Here is an 18,278-nt window from a genome sequence, read left to right on the forward strand (position 1 = left end):
TTTTGTAAAAGACTGGTCATTTGGCTCCAAAAGTTGCAGGACAGTGGTAATTGAGAGCTATCAATTGCAGCTTTGTCAGAATTTTTATTCTGACAAAGTAGTTTGGGTCTATGAACTGGATGAAGACTGGTAAAGAGTTGCACCAAATGTTGTGCCACTGGATCTGAAGGCAGTGTGATAACTTGCTTGACCTCCTCCAGGGTGGAGTGGCTGGGATTGAGACATTTGGAAACTAACACAGTAGGAAAGTAGTTACCATCTAAAGTTTTTGTAAGGAAGAAGAGTTGAGTTTAGTGTGAAATATTTACATACCGACTACTCAAGATATGTCAGTTCAGTGAAGAAACTACCTCCAATGATCGGTTCAGGAACTTTGGCTTTGAAAATATAATCAGAAGACTTAGTCGATGTTACACCACCATCACATTCTGTCACTTCCCAATGACATCATTACTGTGCAACATCTCGTTTGTTTAAGAAAGCTGCTTCCTGCCAAAGATGTGTGTGTTTGTGTGTGTGTGCTTCCACCATCCTTGTGAGGACCCGTCTTCATCTTACAGCATGTGGGACGCTTTGGAGAGTGGGGGGAAGTTAGATCCAATCCTCACTTCTTTGAGTTAAAGGGCTTTCAGTCAGGGCCAGGTTCTGTTCAGGGGTCTGGGGTTGCTCCAGATTTAAAGGGTTCCCAGAGAAATTAAAACACAACAGAATGTATGCCCATATTCCTGAATTTGTGTTTGTGAGGACCTACTTGTGTTTGAAACCTTTTCTTCACCCATTCACTGGGACTGTTCATACGCTCATAGTTAGATCAGTTTTTGGAGTCTTCAGTGGTCCTTACAGGCACAGTGTGTATAATTATCTGTCAATGAGACGAAACTGATGTAGAATAACGCTGCTTGTTGTAATCTGTCTGGCCTGAAGGGGGCAGTAGATGTTTCCTCTCAAACACAATAAATCACTTTTCTTTTCTCTCTTTAAACACGCAGCATCCCACAGAGACGCTCCAACATCAATAAAGTGAAGTAAAAATGCTTCATTGAAGTGTCCCTTTAATCAAATTAAAAAGTGATTTCAAATGTTTATTTTTTTAATAAATGTTAGTTTTAACTGTATAACAAAACATCCAAACATCCCTACCCTACCCTTTTGCTGCTGGTTGTTTGAATCCAAGCCAACTTCTAATTATGCATGAAAATATTAAATATTGATTTCATGAACTATAACTGCTAGTTATGATTTTTCTCAGCCTCCAAAGAAACCAGAGACATTGAGTACTGAAGAGCTTAAGCCAAAAGAGTTTAAGAAACATGTCTTTTGAAATATGGCCTTAATTCAATCTGCACAAAATGTTCCTTTGATTTTGAAATTTTTTGTCATCTCCCCAAAGTCTTTCTCGCTGCTGATTACATTAGCTTTTGTAATCTCATGCTGGGGAAACATTAGCCTGTCATAAGAGTAAATAATAGCGTGTTTTTCAAGATCTTATTTTCCCGATGTTTACTTACAAATGCCACAGCTTCAAACCAAATATTTAGCTAGTAAGATAATTATTTAGCATGGCGCTAGATAGTTAAATGCTTTGACTAATTTAATAGGCAGTTACAGAGAAAACAAAAACAACTCTGTCTCAACTGTTTGCTGAAAGAACATGGAAGATAGCAAGAAATATTTTATTAAATATAAATATTTTAGCAGAGAGGATCCATTCTCTTTTTTTGTCAGTTTGAACCTCTGAGCTCATGAAGGCATTATTGTGTCTGACATCTAGGAACATTAATTATAAGTCATTTAGTAACAGTACAATAATTATTCTTAACCAAACTAAATTATAACATGTAGAGATAGCATGCTAACTGTTTTACTCTATGCACAAATTGTTGATATTGTGATTTTATAAATGTTTTATTGTTTTAGAGTTGAAGAAAAATTTCCACCTTGATAAACTAAATTGTTTTATCTTATTTTTTCATATATAAGACTCTGCCAAGAAAAAGTCTCAGAACAATATATGGCACAGTATCTGTTTACCAACTCTGGTTTAACAACCAGATTTCTTATTCTGTGAGCCTCGGATAATATAGAAAATAGCGCCCCCTTCACTTCCGGAGTGCAATGGTCCCATATCCAAATAAGGTCTGAGACTGCCACGTGGTCCGTCTCCGCCCTTTCTGTTTGCTGCAGTGAGGTACTTTGAGAGAGGGAGGGGACACCACGGTTTCGATATTGCAAGTCAATGACGCATGCGTAAAGCTGTTGGTGAGCCTGCGCTGGATTACAGTAAATTAATTTTTTCATGTTGCATTAATGTCTTTTTTCCCTTTTTTTAACCCCCCTCACCCCCACCAAAAAAAAAAAACAAAACAAAAAAAAACAACATAAAAAACAAAACTGTCACACTTAAATCAATTCCTGCATTTTTTAAAAACAACCTCCGCCAGAGATTCACCTATGATAGATGTCTTTTGGCAGAGACATCTATCGTATCCATGGGTAAAAGCCCTGCCACCAGACACTCGCCGTCGTGCCCCCCCTCCAGGCCTAGCTCCAGAGTGGGGCCCCGGTGACCCGCGTCTGGGTGAGGGAACACGCAGTCCAAAGTTTGCATTCATCATCAGGGTCTTCGGGCTGCACTTTGTCTGGCCGCTCACCTAGGACCCCACCAGGGGCATGAAGCCCCAGACAGCAGAGCTCCCAGGATCATTGGGGCCCTCAAACCCCTCCACCACCATAAGGTGGCAGCCCAAGGAGAGGCTTTTGGTTAAATTTGATATACAAAACTTATTTGTGTAGCTTCAGTCTACGTATTTCTATTATTTAACTGACACCCACCCATCTTCTTTGGGTGACGGGGGTAGCATGTAACTGACATTATCAAATTATTTCATTAAGTTCTTTTATAGTTCTGAATGTCTCGACTATTTTTGGTCACACTTTTTTTACCCCTCCAGGGGATTTTGTGGGCTCTAGTGTCCCTTATATGAAAGTAAGCTGACAGAAACGGGGGAAGACATGCGGCAAATATCGTCGGGTCCGAGAATCGAACCCGCGACGGCCGTGTTGAGGACTCAAAACCTCCAACATGGGTCGCGCTATCCCCTACGCCACTTGACCAAATATGCAAGTTATGTGATGACGTCATTCATCGAATTTTAGAATAGCCAATAGCTACTTTCCTTGCTGACCGGTTGGCAATGGCAACAGTGGCGGCGGCGTTCCTCACCGTTAGCTTGCCGGGGTTGTTGCTGGTTAAGTGGATGTAGTGAGAAAACATGAACAGAGCGCCAGAAAGCGGACAACCAACCGCTGTTCAATGTTGGACGAATACACCGCTTATTGAAAGGAAGAAAAGTAAAAATCAGGTGAATATAAATGTACAGTTAAGTCAGCTGACGATGTAATGACTCCATGCCAGACGGTTCAGGTGTTTTGGCTAGCTCCGTTAGACCTGCTAGTCCACCTCAACATGACGATGAGGCACGAAAACGAAGATAAACAGGGATATTTGAGGACAAATACGATAGTGGAGAGCACCGGCATCATTTTGAAAAAAAAAAAAAAAAAAGCTTCTTTAGTTCAGTCAAAATCCAAGTATTTAATGCTAAAGTAACTAAAAGGTCCATCTGGTAACCAAACTGCAGTTGCCAGTTCTATAATTTAGTTTTACATATATACAGAAGCATATGTATCTCAATTAACCTGAACAATATCAGCAGGTGACAGGAAGACATATTAGTAATTATAAAAGCCTCCTTTTTGTTTAAAGGTGCATAAATAAATAAACTATTGCAATTAATCAAAGGTATACCCTTAATAATTGAACTATTGTTCTATTTTTCTGTAATATATAAGCAAAACTAGTTTTACTCAAGTTAATGCTTACATAAGATTTTATGTAATCAGTTATTATTAACTAATATTAGTTATAGTTATATATAACTGTAATAAAGCCTGAAATTGGAGGAATATGGGATTCCATTTGTGTCAAAAATAAGCAGAAGTCATATGTGTAGATGTTGTTGGTCTATGTCGTTGCTATGTGTCTATGGTCTTAGTGCTTTATAGATATGTCGATGTTGCATGTAAATGTTGCATATGTAGGTGATAACATATGTATATACATATATATATGTCAACATCTACATGCAGCATCGACATATCCATAAAACACTAAGACCATAGACACATAGCAACGACCAACAACATCTACAGGCTTTCTTCTTCTGTTTTATTTTTTAACTGATGTGATTTAGCGTGGCTGCAGCAGGAAACAGGAAGTCTGTGTGAGGAGATGAGATCTTTGTTTTCTCCATCAGGGACGTGTCTATCATAAGTATCAAAGACATAAAAAACAGTTTAAGAGGAAGGAGCTGATTTAAAAAAAAAAAATACCATGATGAAAAGGAATCATATGACATTTCTAAAAATGTTGATTAATACAGTGTTTCCCAACCCTGGTCCTCAAGGCTCACTGCCCGGCATGTTTTAGGTGTTTCTTTGCTTCATTCCAGCTGATTTCAACTGATGACTGATTAACAGGCGTTTGTTGAACTGGAATCAGTTGAATCAGCACATTAAAGCAGGGAAAGTCGGTCTTCTATCACCTGAAGAACATCTCCAGGGTAAAAAGACTGATGTTCCAGCAAGATCTAGAGAAACTCATGTAGCTGTTTGTCTTTGAACCAGACAAACATGGAGAGTAAGTTGAAAGTCTGATCAATATGGCGAGTAACAAAAAGTCTCATTTACCGTCATACATGAGCACAAATATCGAAACATTTCTTATGAATATTTCTAAAGCAGCGCCACAAAATTTGAGAGTTTGATTGAAGGAAACATATATAAAAAAATAAATCATAAATTCCTGGAGTGACTGATTTACAGTCCCACGAATGATTGTGTTTCTCTTAATGACTTGCCTCTTGAAACTGATCATTGATGGAGGAGCAGAAACTCCACCGACCCTGAACCTGACGGGGAAACGACTGGGAACCAAAATCCAACAAGAAAACACAGAAAGTCAAAGTTTTCATGAGGAAACCGACAGAGACTCACTGAATCCATTCTGTTCGTTGAATAGTGGTTTGTTTAGAGCAGGGGTTTTCAAAGTATGAAAGGGTGAGCCCCCCTCCAAGAAGCACAATGCCTGCTGCGCCCCCCCCCACACACACACACACACACACACAACCCCCGAACTGTGACATGAGCTCCATGTCACAGTTCAGTTGTAAAAACTCCACCTTCAGCCCCGCTCTGGCCAAAACAGTGTTGGCATAGTTACTTTGAAAAAGTAACTTTAATCGGACTACTGATTACTCCTTGAAAAAGTAACTTAGTTAGATTACTGACTACTTGACTTGCAAGTAACTAAGTTACATTAAAAGTAACTTTTTAGTTACTTTCAGCAGCTGCTAACAACAACGCTCTGCCTCCTGTGAAAATCACATTGAGCTTTGCCAATACTTAATTGTCAGCTATTTTATAATGGTAACATCAACAATGTGTCTCCACTGATAAGGTTGAACTGAAGAGGAGATTGTAGAAAAAAATAAAAAACGTGAGTAGTTTGTGTGGTCCACTGTTGTCTGGAAAACTCCAAGAAGGATTTTAAAGCCCCCCCCTCCCCCAAGCCTCCAGATTCTGCGTTACGGCCCTGCGTTTGGTGTCAGCGCAGCGCACAGAGCTCCTCCTGCAGCTCCACAGCTCAGATGGTTGCACAGATTTGTGACACTTACAGTAATATTAATAATTATAACGGTGCTAACTTGCCATTATAACTATTGCCAACTCCGGACACGTTTATTGCGCTGTTCAAATTGGTCTCAATGTTTGCAGTTTTCTGGAGCGCAACGCGAAGCTCGATGTCATTCAGAGGTAATACATTAACTTGACATTAACAAAGACACAGCGGGACGGATCATCCTGGAAATGATGAACAAGGAGAGACTGAGTAAAACTACCTTAATGACGGACAAATTCTGGGATTTATTGTGAGTCTCTGCTTATTCCCAACCCCAAATGAGTAACTTCACGTTCAAAAACGAGCCCAAAAAGGCGCAACCAGCAACTCGTTAAATTTTCAAGCGACTTTTAAAAAAATGAAGCCCAAAGCCGCTTATAATAATCGGACTTGTCGACAGAAACTCAAAATAGTTCCAGTTTTTCCACCAATAAAATGCGCATCTCCCTCCATTGTTTACATTTCTGTTGCATAGAGACGTCGGTCACTCGACAAGACGCGTAGAGGAAATACGATTCAATAACAAAAGAAGATAGTAACGCAGTAACGCAAAAATGATTTTGATAAGTAACTGTAGTCTGACTACTGGATTTGAAGTAGCAACGCGTTAGATTACTTGTTACTGAAAAAAGTGGTCCGGCGTCAGTAACGTTACTGACATCACTGGCCAAAACATCCTCTAAGGTGGGAAACATTTCCACTGATCCCGCTCCACACGCCGCACCCCACAGTACCAACTTTTCCTAAATCCACAGAGTTGATCGTGTGCGTAAAAGACGTTTCTCTCACATCAGTAGACAGCAAGCAGATAGCTTTTCCGGTTTATTTTTTCCCTCGCACCGCGCCTCCCCTAACATGCTCTGGCGCCCCCCAGGGGAGGCGCGCCTCACACTTTGAAAACCGCCGGTTTAGAGCAAACTGTGTGTTTCAGGTAAATTGGAAATTTCTTGTTGTTTTCCAGCAGGCTCTAAACAGGAACGTGTTCAGAGACCGAAAGACTCGAATTGGTGAGACAGATTTTACTGAAGTCCTTACAGTTTATAGAAATTTATCTTACAAAACTTTGGTCATTTAACAACTTTTTATTAATTTCAGTATTAATGATTAAAATATTGTAAATCAGCTTACAGTTGAAGTTCTACAGCTTTATGTTGTTAGTAAAACATTAATTTGTTCATAAAGAAGGAATTAGGAAAATCTTTTTCCATCTGCATGAGTAAAGTTTTGAGTGCTGCTTTCCGATTGGTCAGATTTTGTCCTGGTGTGGGAGGAGCTTCGGGGTGCTAATGAGAACGGCACAGGTGATGGCGCCATCCAGAGGAAGTGGAGGGAACAGTTTCTGAGCAGACTGAAACAAGTAGGCCTGCTGCAGGAGCAGGTGAGCAAAACAAACACACCTGAGAGTGAAGTCAAACCCAAACAGAGCGACGTGTCAGTGAAACGGCTGCCTCTGATTGGCTGTGAGGAGGAAGGCATCCCACATCGTGACGCCTCCACCGTCGTGCTGGACAGGTGCTCTGTGTCCTAACATGTCCCCTTCAAGGTCTTTCTGTCCTGCTGTCCACAGAGGGAGGTCGTCAAGGCGAAGAAAAGGATCCACTTCGTCCTCCTCAGCGCCCCCTGGAGGGTCCTCTGCTACTTCGCTGAGGAGATCAATCTCAAAGTCCCGCTGGAGGTAAAACCCTCCCATGCAGCTGTCACGCCTTTGGTGGACGTCCTCTCAGCGTGTCCTCCGTCCTCCTGCAGGTGGTCACTGATCCGATGACCAACTGGTCCGAACACTTCCTGTCCAAGCTGTCCCTCCCCAATCCGCTGGCCCAGAACGTCCCCAACCCACCGCTGGAATACTTCACCTGTCAGTTCAAGTCCCACAAGCTGGAGAGGTCTGCAGCATCTCTGTCCTCAGTCTGGGACCAGACTAGTTTCTGCTGCAGCATCACCTGTCCTCTGTCTGCAGGTTCCTGGGAAGTGACAACAAAGAGACATTTTTTAAGACCACCCAGAGACACCAAGTGGTGAGTTCAGGCTCCATACAACACCTAATTCTTCTTCTTCTGAGACGAGGACAAGAAGAAAATGAGTTCAAGACGAGTGTCAAATCCTGCATCCCTGATAATCTGATGTAAAAAAGTTGTTGGACAGAAACTGGGTAACCCCAAAAATAGAACTAATGAGGAAACAAATTCATTTGAACTTACATACTCAGCTACAATTTATCAGGGTCAAAACATCAGATTTTGGTGACAGTCAAAATATCCTTAGCCGCTTCCAGCAGTGAAAATAAGTGCTACATTAAAGTCTTGTCATAAAGGGGGTTTCTTGGCATTTTCCACCAAGATGCTCTTTTAAAGCAGGACACAAATGTAAACATTGCATAATCTTTAGAAATGGAGAAAATTCTTTAATTCAAACAGATTTAATTCAAGAATATGTTTATTGTCATACCACCTTGCTTGTTTGTGGTATGAGACTTTACTACATAAAAAAATAACGTAATTGTGATACGTATGTGAATAAAATAAATAAATATCTTAAGCTGTGTTTCTCATGGAACATTGATAGTTCCTCAGGGGCATGTCTTGGTGTCCCTCATCTTTCTGGTTTGTAATAGTTTGACGTCCTGAAGAAACTCAACATAAAACGTTTCTGTGTCTCTGCAGCTGTATGAGATCCTGGCCAGAACTCCGTACGGTTGTGTGAACCGGGGCGAGGTGGGCATCGACCGTCTGATCAGTGAGGAAGTCTTCACGGCAGCGTACCCTCTGCATGAGGTCTGAACCGGACATTGCTACACGTTTAAAACGGCTTAGAGAAGTGGTCCCCAACCTTTAGTACAGCGGACCGGTTTACCCTTTGTACATTTTATGCCATTGTTTCTTACGACCGGGGGGGGATGGAGAGAGGGATGCGCACGTTAGAAGGATCGAGACCAACGCCGTTGTTTCTTACTCATTCTGCTGCATGTTGGCGCACAAGACGTAATCGACAGCATCCGGTTTAGGATTTTCAAAATAAAAGCTCCTCCAGACTCAATACATTGAATGGACATATTTAATTATTTCTTGCGCGGCTCGGTACCAATTGGTCCACGGACCGGTACCGGTCCGCGGCCCGGTGGTTGGGGACCACTGGCTTAGAGGAACCTTTTCAGTGTCAACTCTGTTTGCAGGGGGAGTACAAGATGCCGGAACACCCAGTGCCCCCCGAGTCTCTAGGACTGAGGCAGATCCTGAATAAGTACTGGTCCAAGTGGTCCTGCTGGAGGCGCTACCAACCTCTGGGCCACATCAGGGAGTATTTTGGGGAAAAGATAGCTCTCTACTTTGCATGGATCGGTAATTACAGTTGTGATTGAAATGTCCTGATCCAGTCCAGACATGCCTGGTTTGCACTGAGCGGTACTGTTCGGTACGCTATTCTGTTTGTTTCCATTGTAAAGCCGGGCCATTCAACCGACCCCTAGTGCACCGCTCCCGGGTCCATAGGACGGTACGGTGCTGTTAGGGTGGCGCCACACAACACAGTCCATCGACTGTGAGACAGAACACGTCACTGCTTGCAGCAGGTTTGTCGTTGCACTCGTATGGCGTAACGGTCCAACCAGCGGAGCAATCGCCACACCAATCCGGGCCGCACTGCTCAGTGGAACCGAGACGATAGTCTTCCCCCGTTTTCCATGCTGTGATCCAGTTTTTGCCTTAATCCTTTAAAGTGGCCTAAATAAACCCTTCACCACTCTGACTTTAAGATTTTCACTGGACTTCAACAGCTTTCTGTAGGACGAGGAGTTCCCATGGATGAGTACTGGAGTCCCTGGTGTGGCACTTTAAAAGACTGTAGTGTGTTTTCTCCTCAGAAGGCAGATTTAACCCAGAGTTCATGACCTTCATCCTCCTCAGTGTTAAGTCAGTGGGTGTCTGCAGGTTTCTACACTGCCTGGCTGCTGCCTGCATCTCTGATTGGGACTGTGGTTTTCCTGTTGGGTTTTGCACATTTGTTCTCTGACGTCCCAGCGTAAGAACATATTCTACCTTTATTGTTGAGGCTTTATGCTTTTGTAACAATCCCACTTTCTGTGCTGCTTGACTTGTCTGTGGTGAAAATGATTGAAAGCCTGGATAGTTTCTGCAGAAGATGTTTTCTGTACCTGCAGGAAGGAGGTGTGTGCGAGCAAAGACACTTTCATCATGTGTCCTCTCTGTAACATCTGCTCCACTTGGAACTATTCCAGCATCTGCATCACCTATAAGGTACCTGTGAACCAGTTCATTTAGTTTTTCCTACCACAGCGGGGCTCTATCCTAACCGAAGCATCCTCAGGTACAGAGGTTGTCTAATCTAAGTGTTGATTTCTTAATGGTGCTTTTCAGTTGACTTGGATCTTATGATTGGATTAAATATGTTTTACATAGATTTTCTGTTGGTCTTTGCTATTAGAAATTCAACGTATTGGTATCAATAGGACATTTTGGCCCTGTGTTGTCTTGTAGTTAGTACTCTGGAAGAATCGAGCTGTAATCCATCTAACGATGCCACTTCAACTCCCTACAGTCAGTTAGATCTTGTTTCCTGATGATGCCTCTTTCCTGTATCTTTCATATCTGTAAGCTCAGGTTATAACAAGTAATAAATAAGAAGCTCAGCTCTGCCTCTGAATGCCCTCAGCGTGTCCTTCGTGTCTCTGCAGGCGGGTCTCCTGTTTGATAATTGGGGGACAGTGTTTCTCAGCCTCTTCATGTCTTTGTGGGCCGTCACCTTCCTGGAGTACTGGAGGAGAACTTCTTCCACTCTTTCCCACCGCTGGGGCTGCTCTGACTTCGAGGACATTGAGGTTAGACGCCGTGACGCCTGGCTCTAAAATGGTTCCTCTTTCCAGAAGCTTCTGTAAGTCCTTTGGTTCCCCGAACAGGAGCGTCCGCGTCCAGAGTTCTCAGCCATGGCGCCGATGACCACGAGGAACCCAATCACTGGAGCTGAGGAACCTTACTTTCCTGAGAATAAACGCTTCAACAGAACCATGACTGGATGCATGGTCATCATTGTCATGGTGACTCTCCTCATCTTCAGCGTAATCCATCATAAGTTAGAATATAAGGTTGAACTTGAGCTTCCTGTGTGCAGATTTCTGTGGTCCCGATATTCCTCATTGCCATCATTTTGTACCGTACCATCCTCAGAATCTTCCTCTACAAGTCAACTACAACTGACAGCTCCTCTGTGAGTCTAACTGTCAGGGCGTTCCTTCGAACTATTTGTACAGACAGTGCCGATTTCTGAGTACGCTGCCCTGAGGGACACCATGCATTCCCGATGTTCTGATCCTGAGCTTGAATTGGTTTCTTCTTTCAGGCTGGGACGATAGCCAGCATTTCAGCATCAGTGCTGAACCTGATCATTATCTTGACATTGTCCAGAATTTACACGTGGCTGGCTGGCGTCCTCACACGCTGGGGTGAGTCTCTGTTCTCGGGTCTAGCAGAGTTTGACAAATGGGTTCTGTTTCATCCCTACTGACTTCCAGAGACGTTCCCTTCAGGCATTCGCTGTTCCAGTAGTAATACTAACAAAGTCACACCTGTAACATAACACAACGGTCAATCAGGGGATAAAAAGCCTGACATCATCTGCAGCTATCTTCCTCTTCTCGTATGCGGTTCGTTTTGCGTGGCATCAACCTTTTGGATCTTGGACCATTTCACTGCCATGAGGCGTCCAGTGGCCTGTTGGCTGGAATCGCGTTGTACCGCCCTCCTACGAACTTTGATGGTTTGATCTTTGCTCACGGTTCTTTTGGTCTTTGTTGATGATGACAATATTTGCGTCTCGTCTCCCAACTCACAGCCGACATTTTAGCTAACCTCATAATTGGTTTTGGATTGAGCTAGCGGTGTTAGCCTCTCTCTTTTTGGCTTTAATTGTTGATGGCAGTGTTTCCCTCTCCCAGTTTTGGTTGTTTTTTTATACACTGTGTTTAAAAGCAGCCCTGCAGCAGAAAGAGTATGTAGTGGAGATCGACATGCTCTTTCTGCCCTTCGTGTCTCAGACGGGGTTTTGTTGGCTATGATGTTACCATGTGGCCTAACACAGCATTTGTGCCTGAAGTGTTACCTCATTCTCTCTGGAACCAGACATTGACACTGACAGGATCTACGTCAGGAGGATGTTTATGGTGCCACCCCTCTTCTTCTGGGCCAGGTTCTTCTGCAAGGATCTTCTGTGCCTTCACAGTGAGGGATGTGCTCTGGACTCCTTCTGACATGTCTGGTGTTCGTCACCAGGGTTTTCAGCAACGCCCTCTGGTGGTCAGTAAGGATGAAATAGAACAAAACGTATGTATGTAGCTATGGGTCAATGAATCCCAGATGACCGTAAGAGATTCTCTGACACAAGATTGTGTAAGAACAGAGTCTCAGATGATGTCAGGCTATATCATATGGAAACCTCTCAGTCTTCATCATCTTCATCATCTTCATGCCTGTGTGTTTGTTGCCATTCAGAGATGCATCGCACTCAAACCAAATATGAAGACATGTTCATCCTCAAAGTTTTCGTATTCCAGTTTGTGAACTTCTACTCAACTCCAGTCTACATCGCCTTCTTCAAAGGCAGGTGAGAGCTGCTCCAGCAAATCACGACAGGCCTCTAAGCTTCTTCAATGTAACATTTTTACCAAGCGGTTCTGGTTCTAATCATAAAGGTGTTTGATCGTCTCCAAAGATTTGGCTTGTGTTTGTCGTTGTCTCTTCAGGTTTGTTGGTTACCCTGGAATGTACGACACTCTGTTTGGGATCCGCAACGAAGAGGTGAGATTTTCATTGTTAATGTTTGAAAGAAAGACAAATATTTTGTAAATGAGAAAATAATCTTTCAAGTGGCAGCCTGCAAATGTCATGTTAGGGGTTGAATCCATCTCAACCCTGAACTCTTCAGGGATGGCAGGCTAGATGGATCATAGCTTCTTTCACAGGACGAAGTTCTGATCCACCCTGGTATTCATCTGATTAGGAGACTTCCTGTGGAGGGTTTAATTTGGAGGGTTTCCAAACACATCCCACTGGGTTAAGACTCTCGGACTGATCCAGAACTTTCTGAAGGGCCTATGAATGCTTATTCAGCCATCCATCCATCCATCCATCCATCTTCTTCCCCTTTATCCTGGTAGGGTCGCGGGGGTAGCAGCTTCAGAAGTGAGGCCCAGTCTTCCCTCCCCAGTCTCTTCTTCCAGCTCCTCCAGGATCTCAAGGCGTTCCCAGGCCAGCCGAGAGACATAGTCCCTCCAGCGTGTGCTGGGTCTTCCCCGGGGCCTCCTCCTGGTGGGACATAAACTCCTTACCAGGGAAGCGTCCAGGAGGCATCCTGACCAGATGCTCCTCAACTGGCTCCTCTCGACATGAAGGAGCAGCGGCTCTACTCTGAGTCTCTCCAGGATAACTGAGCTTCTCTCTCTAAGGGAGAGCCCAGACACCCTACGGAGAAAACCGATTTCAGCCGCTTGTATCTGCAATCTCGTTCTTTCGGTCACCCTCATGACCATAGATGAGGGTGGGAACGTAGATCGACCGGTAAATCAAGAGCTTCGCTTTTTGGCTCAGCTCTCTCTTCACCACGACGGACCGGTACAGCGCCCGCTTGACGGCAGACGCTGCACCAATCCGCCTGTCGATCTCCCGCTCCCTTCTTCCCCCATTCGGGAACAAGATCCCGAGATACTTGAACTCCTCCATGCTTATTGAATTTCCAAAATAGCAACCCAGTGCGGTTTGGTATTTTATAGTCTGACGTGTTTAGGACAGTGTTTCAACCACCAGTTGGACTCTTACTGGGCATGCAGGGTCAAACCCAAGCGCCTACCGTTGCATCATATTAGTGGGATGATGGATGTGATGTTTGTCGCAAGCAGTGACATTTTTCCACCCCCCAATCAGTAGATGGTGTTGTGTGGCGCCAGTAGCTCCTCCCTAACTGGACCATACCATTGTCCTTTGGACCTACAGCAGAAATGGGCTCAGGAGTACTGCAGTATGGGCGAAGTGGACCAACCTGAGCTGTAGCGCTCAGTGGAGGTTCTCAGACTGAGCCTGACAGTGGTGCTGGGGTAAGAGAGGTCTGGGTTTGTCTCCTGGACATTTTGGACCAGCTGATGTTGTACCATATGGACATAGGATCTACCAGTTTGTTATGTTTAAATATGTTAGAGGACAGAAGCTGCTGTGAATATTGTATTGACCTCTGCAAAAAGTTCCAGCGGGTTCATTTTTACCACAGGCAGGCGGATAATATGAAAGAAGAAGATGATGTTCTTTTCTCCGGGTTGTGTGTTCCAGTGTGGAGCCGGCGGGTGTCTTATTGACCTGGCTCAGGAGCTGCTGGTCATCATGGTGGGAAAACAGATGATCAACAACGTCCATGAATTCATCTCCCCGTAAACGACACACACAGACGACACACCATCTACCAAAATCTAATTATTCCTCTGCTGTTGACGAGGAATGACAGGAGAATTCAAACTTCTGTTCAGAGTCCTTTCAGATCCTAAAAACTTAGATCCAGGTTTAGCTTATTTAGCATGGCGGCATGTCCACTCACATTTCAGGTCCGGATTTATTCCTTGTACTGTTTTGAGTTTCTGAAATGGCATCGATGATTCTGTTGCATCATAATATGTTTTGTTTCTATATAAAACAATTTAATTTTTAAATGATCATTTTTATTGATAATAATAATAATAATAAATAACAGTTATAATACGCCAGTGCTGGTCCAGGTCATTCACTCAACTCAGCATGCTGTTTCTCATTCTGGTCAATCAACATTTCAAAGAAGTTACTTAAAAACGGACCAGTGAGATTTGTTCACCCAGCTTTAAATTTGGCGAGTCAGCCAGGAGCCATTTAATAGGACCATAAAAAACAAATAACAGAGGGTATAATAATTATAGTTTACTTCAGTGTCAGTACTATTTATTTCCTCAATCACTCATGACTCCAGGCCATTCCTAGTTCTGGTCAATGAAAATACAAGCTAGTTTCTTAAAAATAGGTCATATTTGCGCATCAAGCTAGTGTTTCAATGTTTCAGCTTCTAAGATTATTTCATCTCCAACAATGGAGCATTCTCAAGCCAGCAGTGGAGAAATGTGTTTGAACAGCATCGGTTTGATAACTTTACAGAGACTTTATGTAAATCAAGTTCAAAACAGTCTGACAGCTTTCAGACTAAACTGCAAGACGCATGAAGCAGAAGGCTTCTTGTTTTGGCAGGAAGGTTCAGGCGTGGTGGCAGAGAAACAAAATGCGTCGTCCACAGATGGGAGTGGAGGGGCCTCAGACGATGATGAAGGTTTCTCCTTGGGAGGCAGATTACGACCTGCTGGTCTGTGAGGGACTCTTCGGTGAATATCTGGAGATGGGTAACCAAAGCCTCTGTTTGCTCCAAAATAAAAGAATCCTCCAGGACTGTGGGTTGTTTCTGAAATGTAGTGCTGCTCTTCTCAGTGCTTCAGTTTGGTTTCATCACCATCTTCGTGGCGGCGTGTCCTCTTGCTCCTCTCTTCGCTCTCATGAACAACTGGGTGGAAATCCGTTTGGACGCTCAGAAGTATGTGAAGGAATACCGCCGCCCGGTGGTGGAGCGAGCTCAGGACATCGGCATCTGGTTTCACATCCTGCAGTTCATCTCACACATAGCCGTCATCAGCAACGTGAGTCTGATCAGGAGCAGCTTTCCTGAGTGAGAGAAACAAATTAAACTTTTCCAAAATCTGATTCCAGGCTTTTCTCATTTCCTTCACCTCGTCCTTTGTGCCTCGGATGTACTACCGCTACACCAGAAACAGCACCCTGACCGGCTTCGTCAACTTCACCCTGGCAACAGCCCCTCTCAACCACAACACCACCTGCAAGTAATGGCCTCAATCCACCTGTCTAACACTGTTGTCCTCCCAATGGCAGCAGGTTTGGACCTTAACATTGGTTCTGTGCAGGTACAGAGGTTTCAGGGATGATAACGGTGAATATCTGCCAGAGTACTTTCACCTCATTGCTATACGACTCAGCTTCGTCGTCGTTTTTGAGGTCAGTTCTCTTACAGTTTCTAATAGTGCATCCAGACCAAACGCAACTTGACCGTCAGGGCGTGTGGTTTACAACCTCGGTCTATGGTGGCTGTGCGTCTAGGGGCATCGAGAAGTCTCGGACACGTCTGCTGCTGCGCCTTTTGTGTCTAGTGTTAGAAAATCTGAACTTTTGCTGGTGACCACAGAGTGTCAACCCATCATAGAGACTTGAGTTGGTGTCCTGGCAGGAGAAGAAGATCAGCAGGTTCTCAAACTGAACTGAGAAGTGCTGAAAGCAACCCTCATCAGCACGCAGCTCCAGAATAGGTGGTGAAACTCACCAAACTCAGAAAGCCTCTGAATTATCTGGTGAAACTCAGACACAGTGCAGAGAGACATGATGGCCAGTCAGAAAATAAAGCCAAGCCGCTCTCTCTATATCCTCTGCCTTTGTACAAAGAGACTGAAAGAGAAAAACAACTTAAAGTCAAGAGCCTTTCCACACTTTGCTCAGTTGCAATTTTGACGCTCCGTATCAAAGGTTTGACTTCAAAGTGTCCAATTTTTGACGTGTGAAACGTGTTCGGTCTGAATGCTCTGTTAGTGTCATGGAGAAGCTGCTAGTGGAGTAGAGCGCCATCAGAGGTGAGTGAAAGAAGATGATGTGTGTTTCACCATCTTTGTACCTCAGCATGTGGTCTTCTTCATCGGCCGACTGATTGACCTGATAGTGTCTAACATCCCAGAAGAGGTGGAGCTTAAGATAAAGAGAGAGCACTACATGGCTAAACAGGCGCTGGCTGAGAATAAGGTCCAACATTTAAGTCCTTGAAGTTTAGTTTGAGCATAATTTCCTTTTGGTTAGGCCGTGTGTTTGGCAGGAATGGTTTTAGATACATTTTCTTGTGTACCTCCAGGCTTTGGGGAAATCAATTACGCCGAATGAGAAGGACGTTATGTCAAGTCAACGAGGATCCAGAGGCATAATTCAGTTCGAAAACCCCATTCCATCACCAATGAATCTGAACACAATCCCAAAGAAAAAGAATCCAGAGCAAACGGATCCAGAGAAAACAGATCCAGAGAAAAAGGATCCAGAGAAACAAGATCCCGCTAGCGGCTGCTGACCTGAAGCCCGACTGCATCAGAACCGGTTCCTGTGGAGGTTTTACAACCTGCAGAATGGGCCTCCTTCTGGACGTTTACTGGATTTATATAAAATAATTTAGCTTTCCAACGTGTCATAGAACAGTGTGCCGGTCAAGTATCTTCCTACCTTTACCTTCTGAACCCGTAAGACCTGTGAGATTTCTGAGAAACTCTCCTGAGAACTTTGACCGACCCAAAGCTTCTCAGGAACTTCCTCAAACAGAGAGGCTGGAATTAGAACCACTTAAAATGAAAATGTGTTTTATTCTGCTGCTGGAGGGAACTGAAGCTTATTCCAAGGTGTTTGTGATGTACCATCATATTTAGAAAAACTTACATCTCCAGCACAGGCATTGTGGATGTGGGAACTTACATTGGGCGTAGCTTGGGCTATGAATGTTTGTGTTTTGGTCACTTGCAGAGATATAAATTAGTCTGCATTTGCAGCATGAGATTATTTTCATTTCTTCCGGCTGCTCAGCTGTTGGTCAATTAATGTAGATTTTTAAAATATTTTAAATTTGGCTCATTTAAAAGCATCACTAACTAACTAACTAAATATTTACTGAAAAATTCTGAATGTTATTTATTTTTTAGGTCAGATGTGATGTTATTTTTATTGTATTTTTGCTAATGCTTGATTAAAAATGAAATGTAATTGTTACCTATTAAATTATTAATTTTATTGTTACAATAAAGAAACCATTGATTTGAAGGCTTGTTTCATTCAGGACATTTCAGTTCATGTTATTCACAATATGTCTGATTATTTCATAATAATTTGAGCATAAAGGTCAAGATTTACTGAGCTCACCTGAAAGGTAAGAGCCTACCACATCAGACAAGAACTGATATCAGAAACATTAATGATGTTTGTCCAGACAGAAACAGCTTGGTGTGAGACGCAGGTCAGAAAACCACACATGGAAGATCATAACCAGTCAAAGTGGGAAATGAAAAATCAAGAGTTCAGAGGAAATGGAAACGTGCAGAAAATCTTTAGAGTCCTGCCTGCTTTGACTCCTGAACTGGTAAAGTAGCTGCAGCAGACAGAAGACAAAAGCCTCTGACCTCTGACCTGCAGAAACATGATTAATATTCAGCTGCTGTTCTTCTGAGTTGCCAGCAGGTGGCAGCATGTTGCCGCCTGCTTCCTGAAGTCACCGCACTGTCATGTGACCAGGTTCATTTTAGACCCTGAACTAAATATTTCACATCACTTGAACATGTTTAATACAAGAAAAAAAAACTACCATGATTTATAAAATAGTTGTTTTAAATATGAAGCTTATGCCATTTTTTTTTTTTACACATATTTTCAATTTTTTTTTGTTA

General features: G+C 43.3%; 1 protein-coding gene across 1 annotated transcript; it reads left to right on the forward strand.

Moving 5' to 3' along the window:
- The first annotated feature begins 3,076 nt into the window (after window positions 1-3,076).
- LOC122832767 (anoctamin-7-like) lies at window positions 3,077-17,513 on the forward strand. Its single transcript, XM_044119841.1, has 23 exons — window positions 3,077-3,362; window positions 6,702-6,747; window positions 6,991-7,118; window positions 7,308-7,415; window positions 7,487-7,623; window positions 7,698-7,755; window positions 8,401-8,511; window positions 8,910-9,075; window positions 9,664-9,754; window positions 9,894-9,990; window positions 10,428-10,571; window positions 10,650-10,787; window positions 10,862-10,957; window positions 11,090-11,192; window positions 12,238-12,349; window positions 12,489-12,543; window positions 14,065-14,162; window positions 15,001-15,149; window positions 15,235-15,440; window positions 15,511-15,641; window positions 15,723-15,813; window positions 16,486-16,605; window positions 16,712-17,513. The coding sequence occupies exons 1-23, from the start codon at window positions 3,273-3,275 to the stop codon at window positions 16,919-16,921; spliced, it is 2,685 nt and encodes an 894-aa protein (XP_043975776.1). The 5' UTR covers window positions 3,077-3,272; the 3' UTR covers window positions 16,922-17,513.
- Window positions 17,514-18,278: the final 765 nt, after the last annotated feature.

Source organism: Gambusia affinis, linkage group LG06, assembly GCF_019740435.1.
Source record: "Gambusia affinis linkage group LG06, SWU_Gaff_1.0, whole genome shotgun sequence".
NCBI classification, from domain to species: Eukaryota; Metazoa; Chordata; class Actinopteri; order Cyprinodontiformes; family Poeciliidae; genus Gambusia; species Gambusia affinis.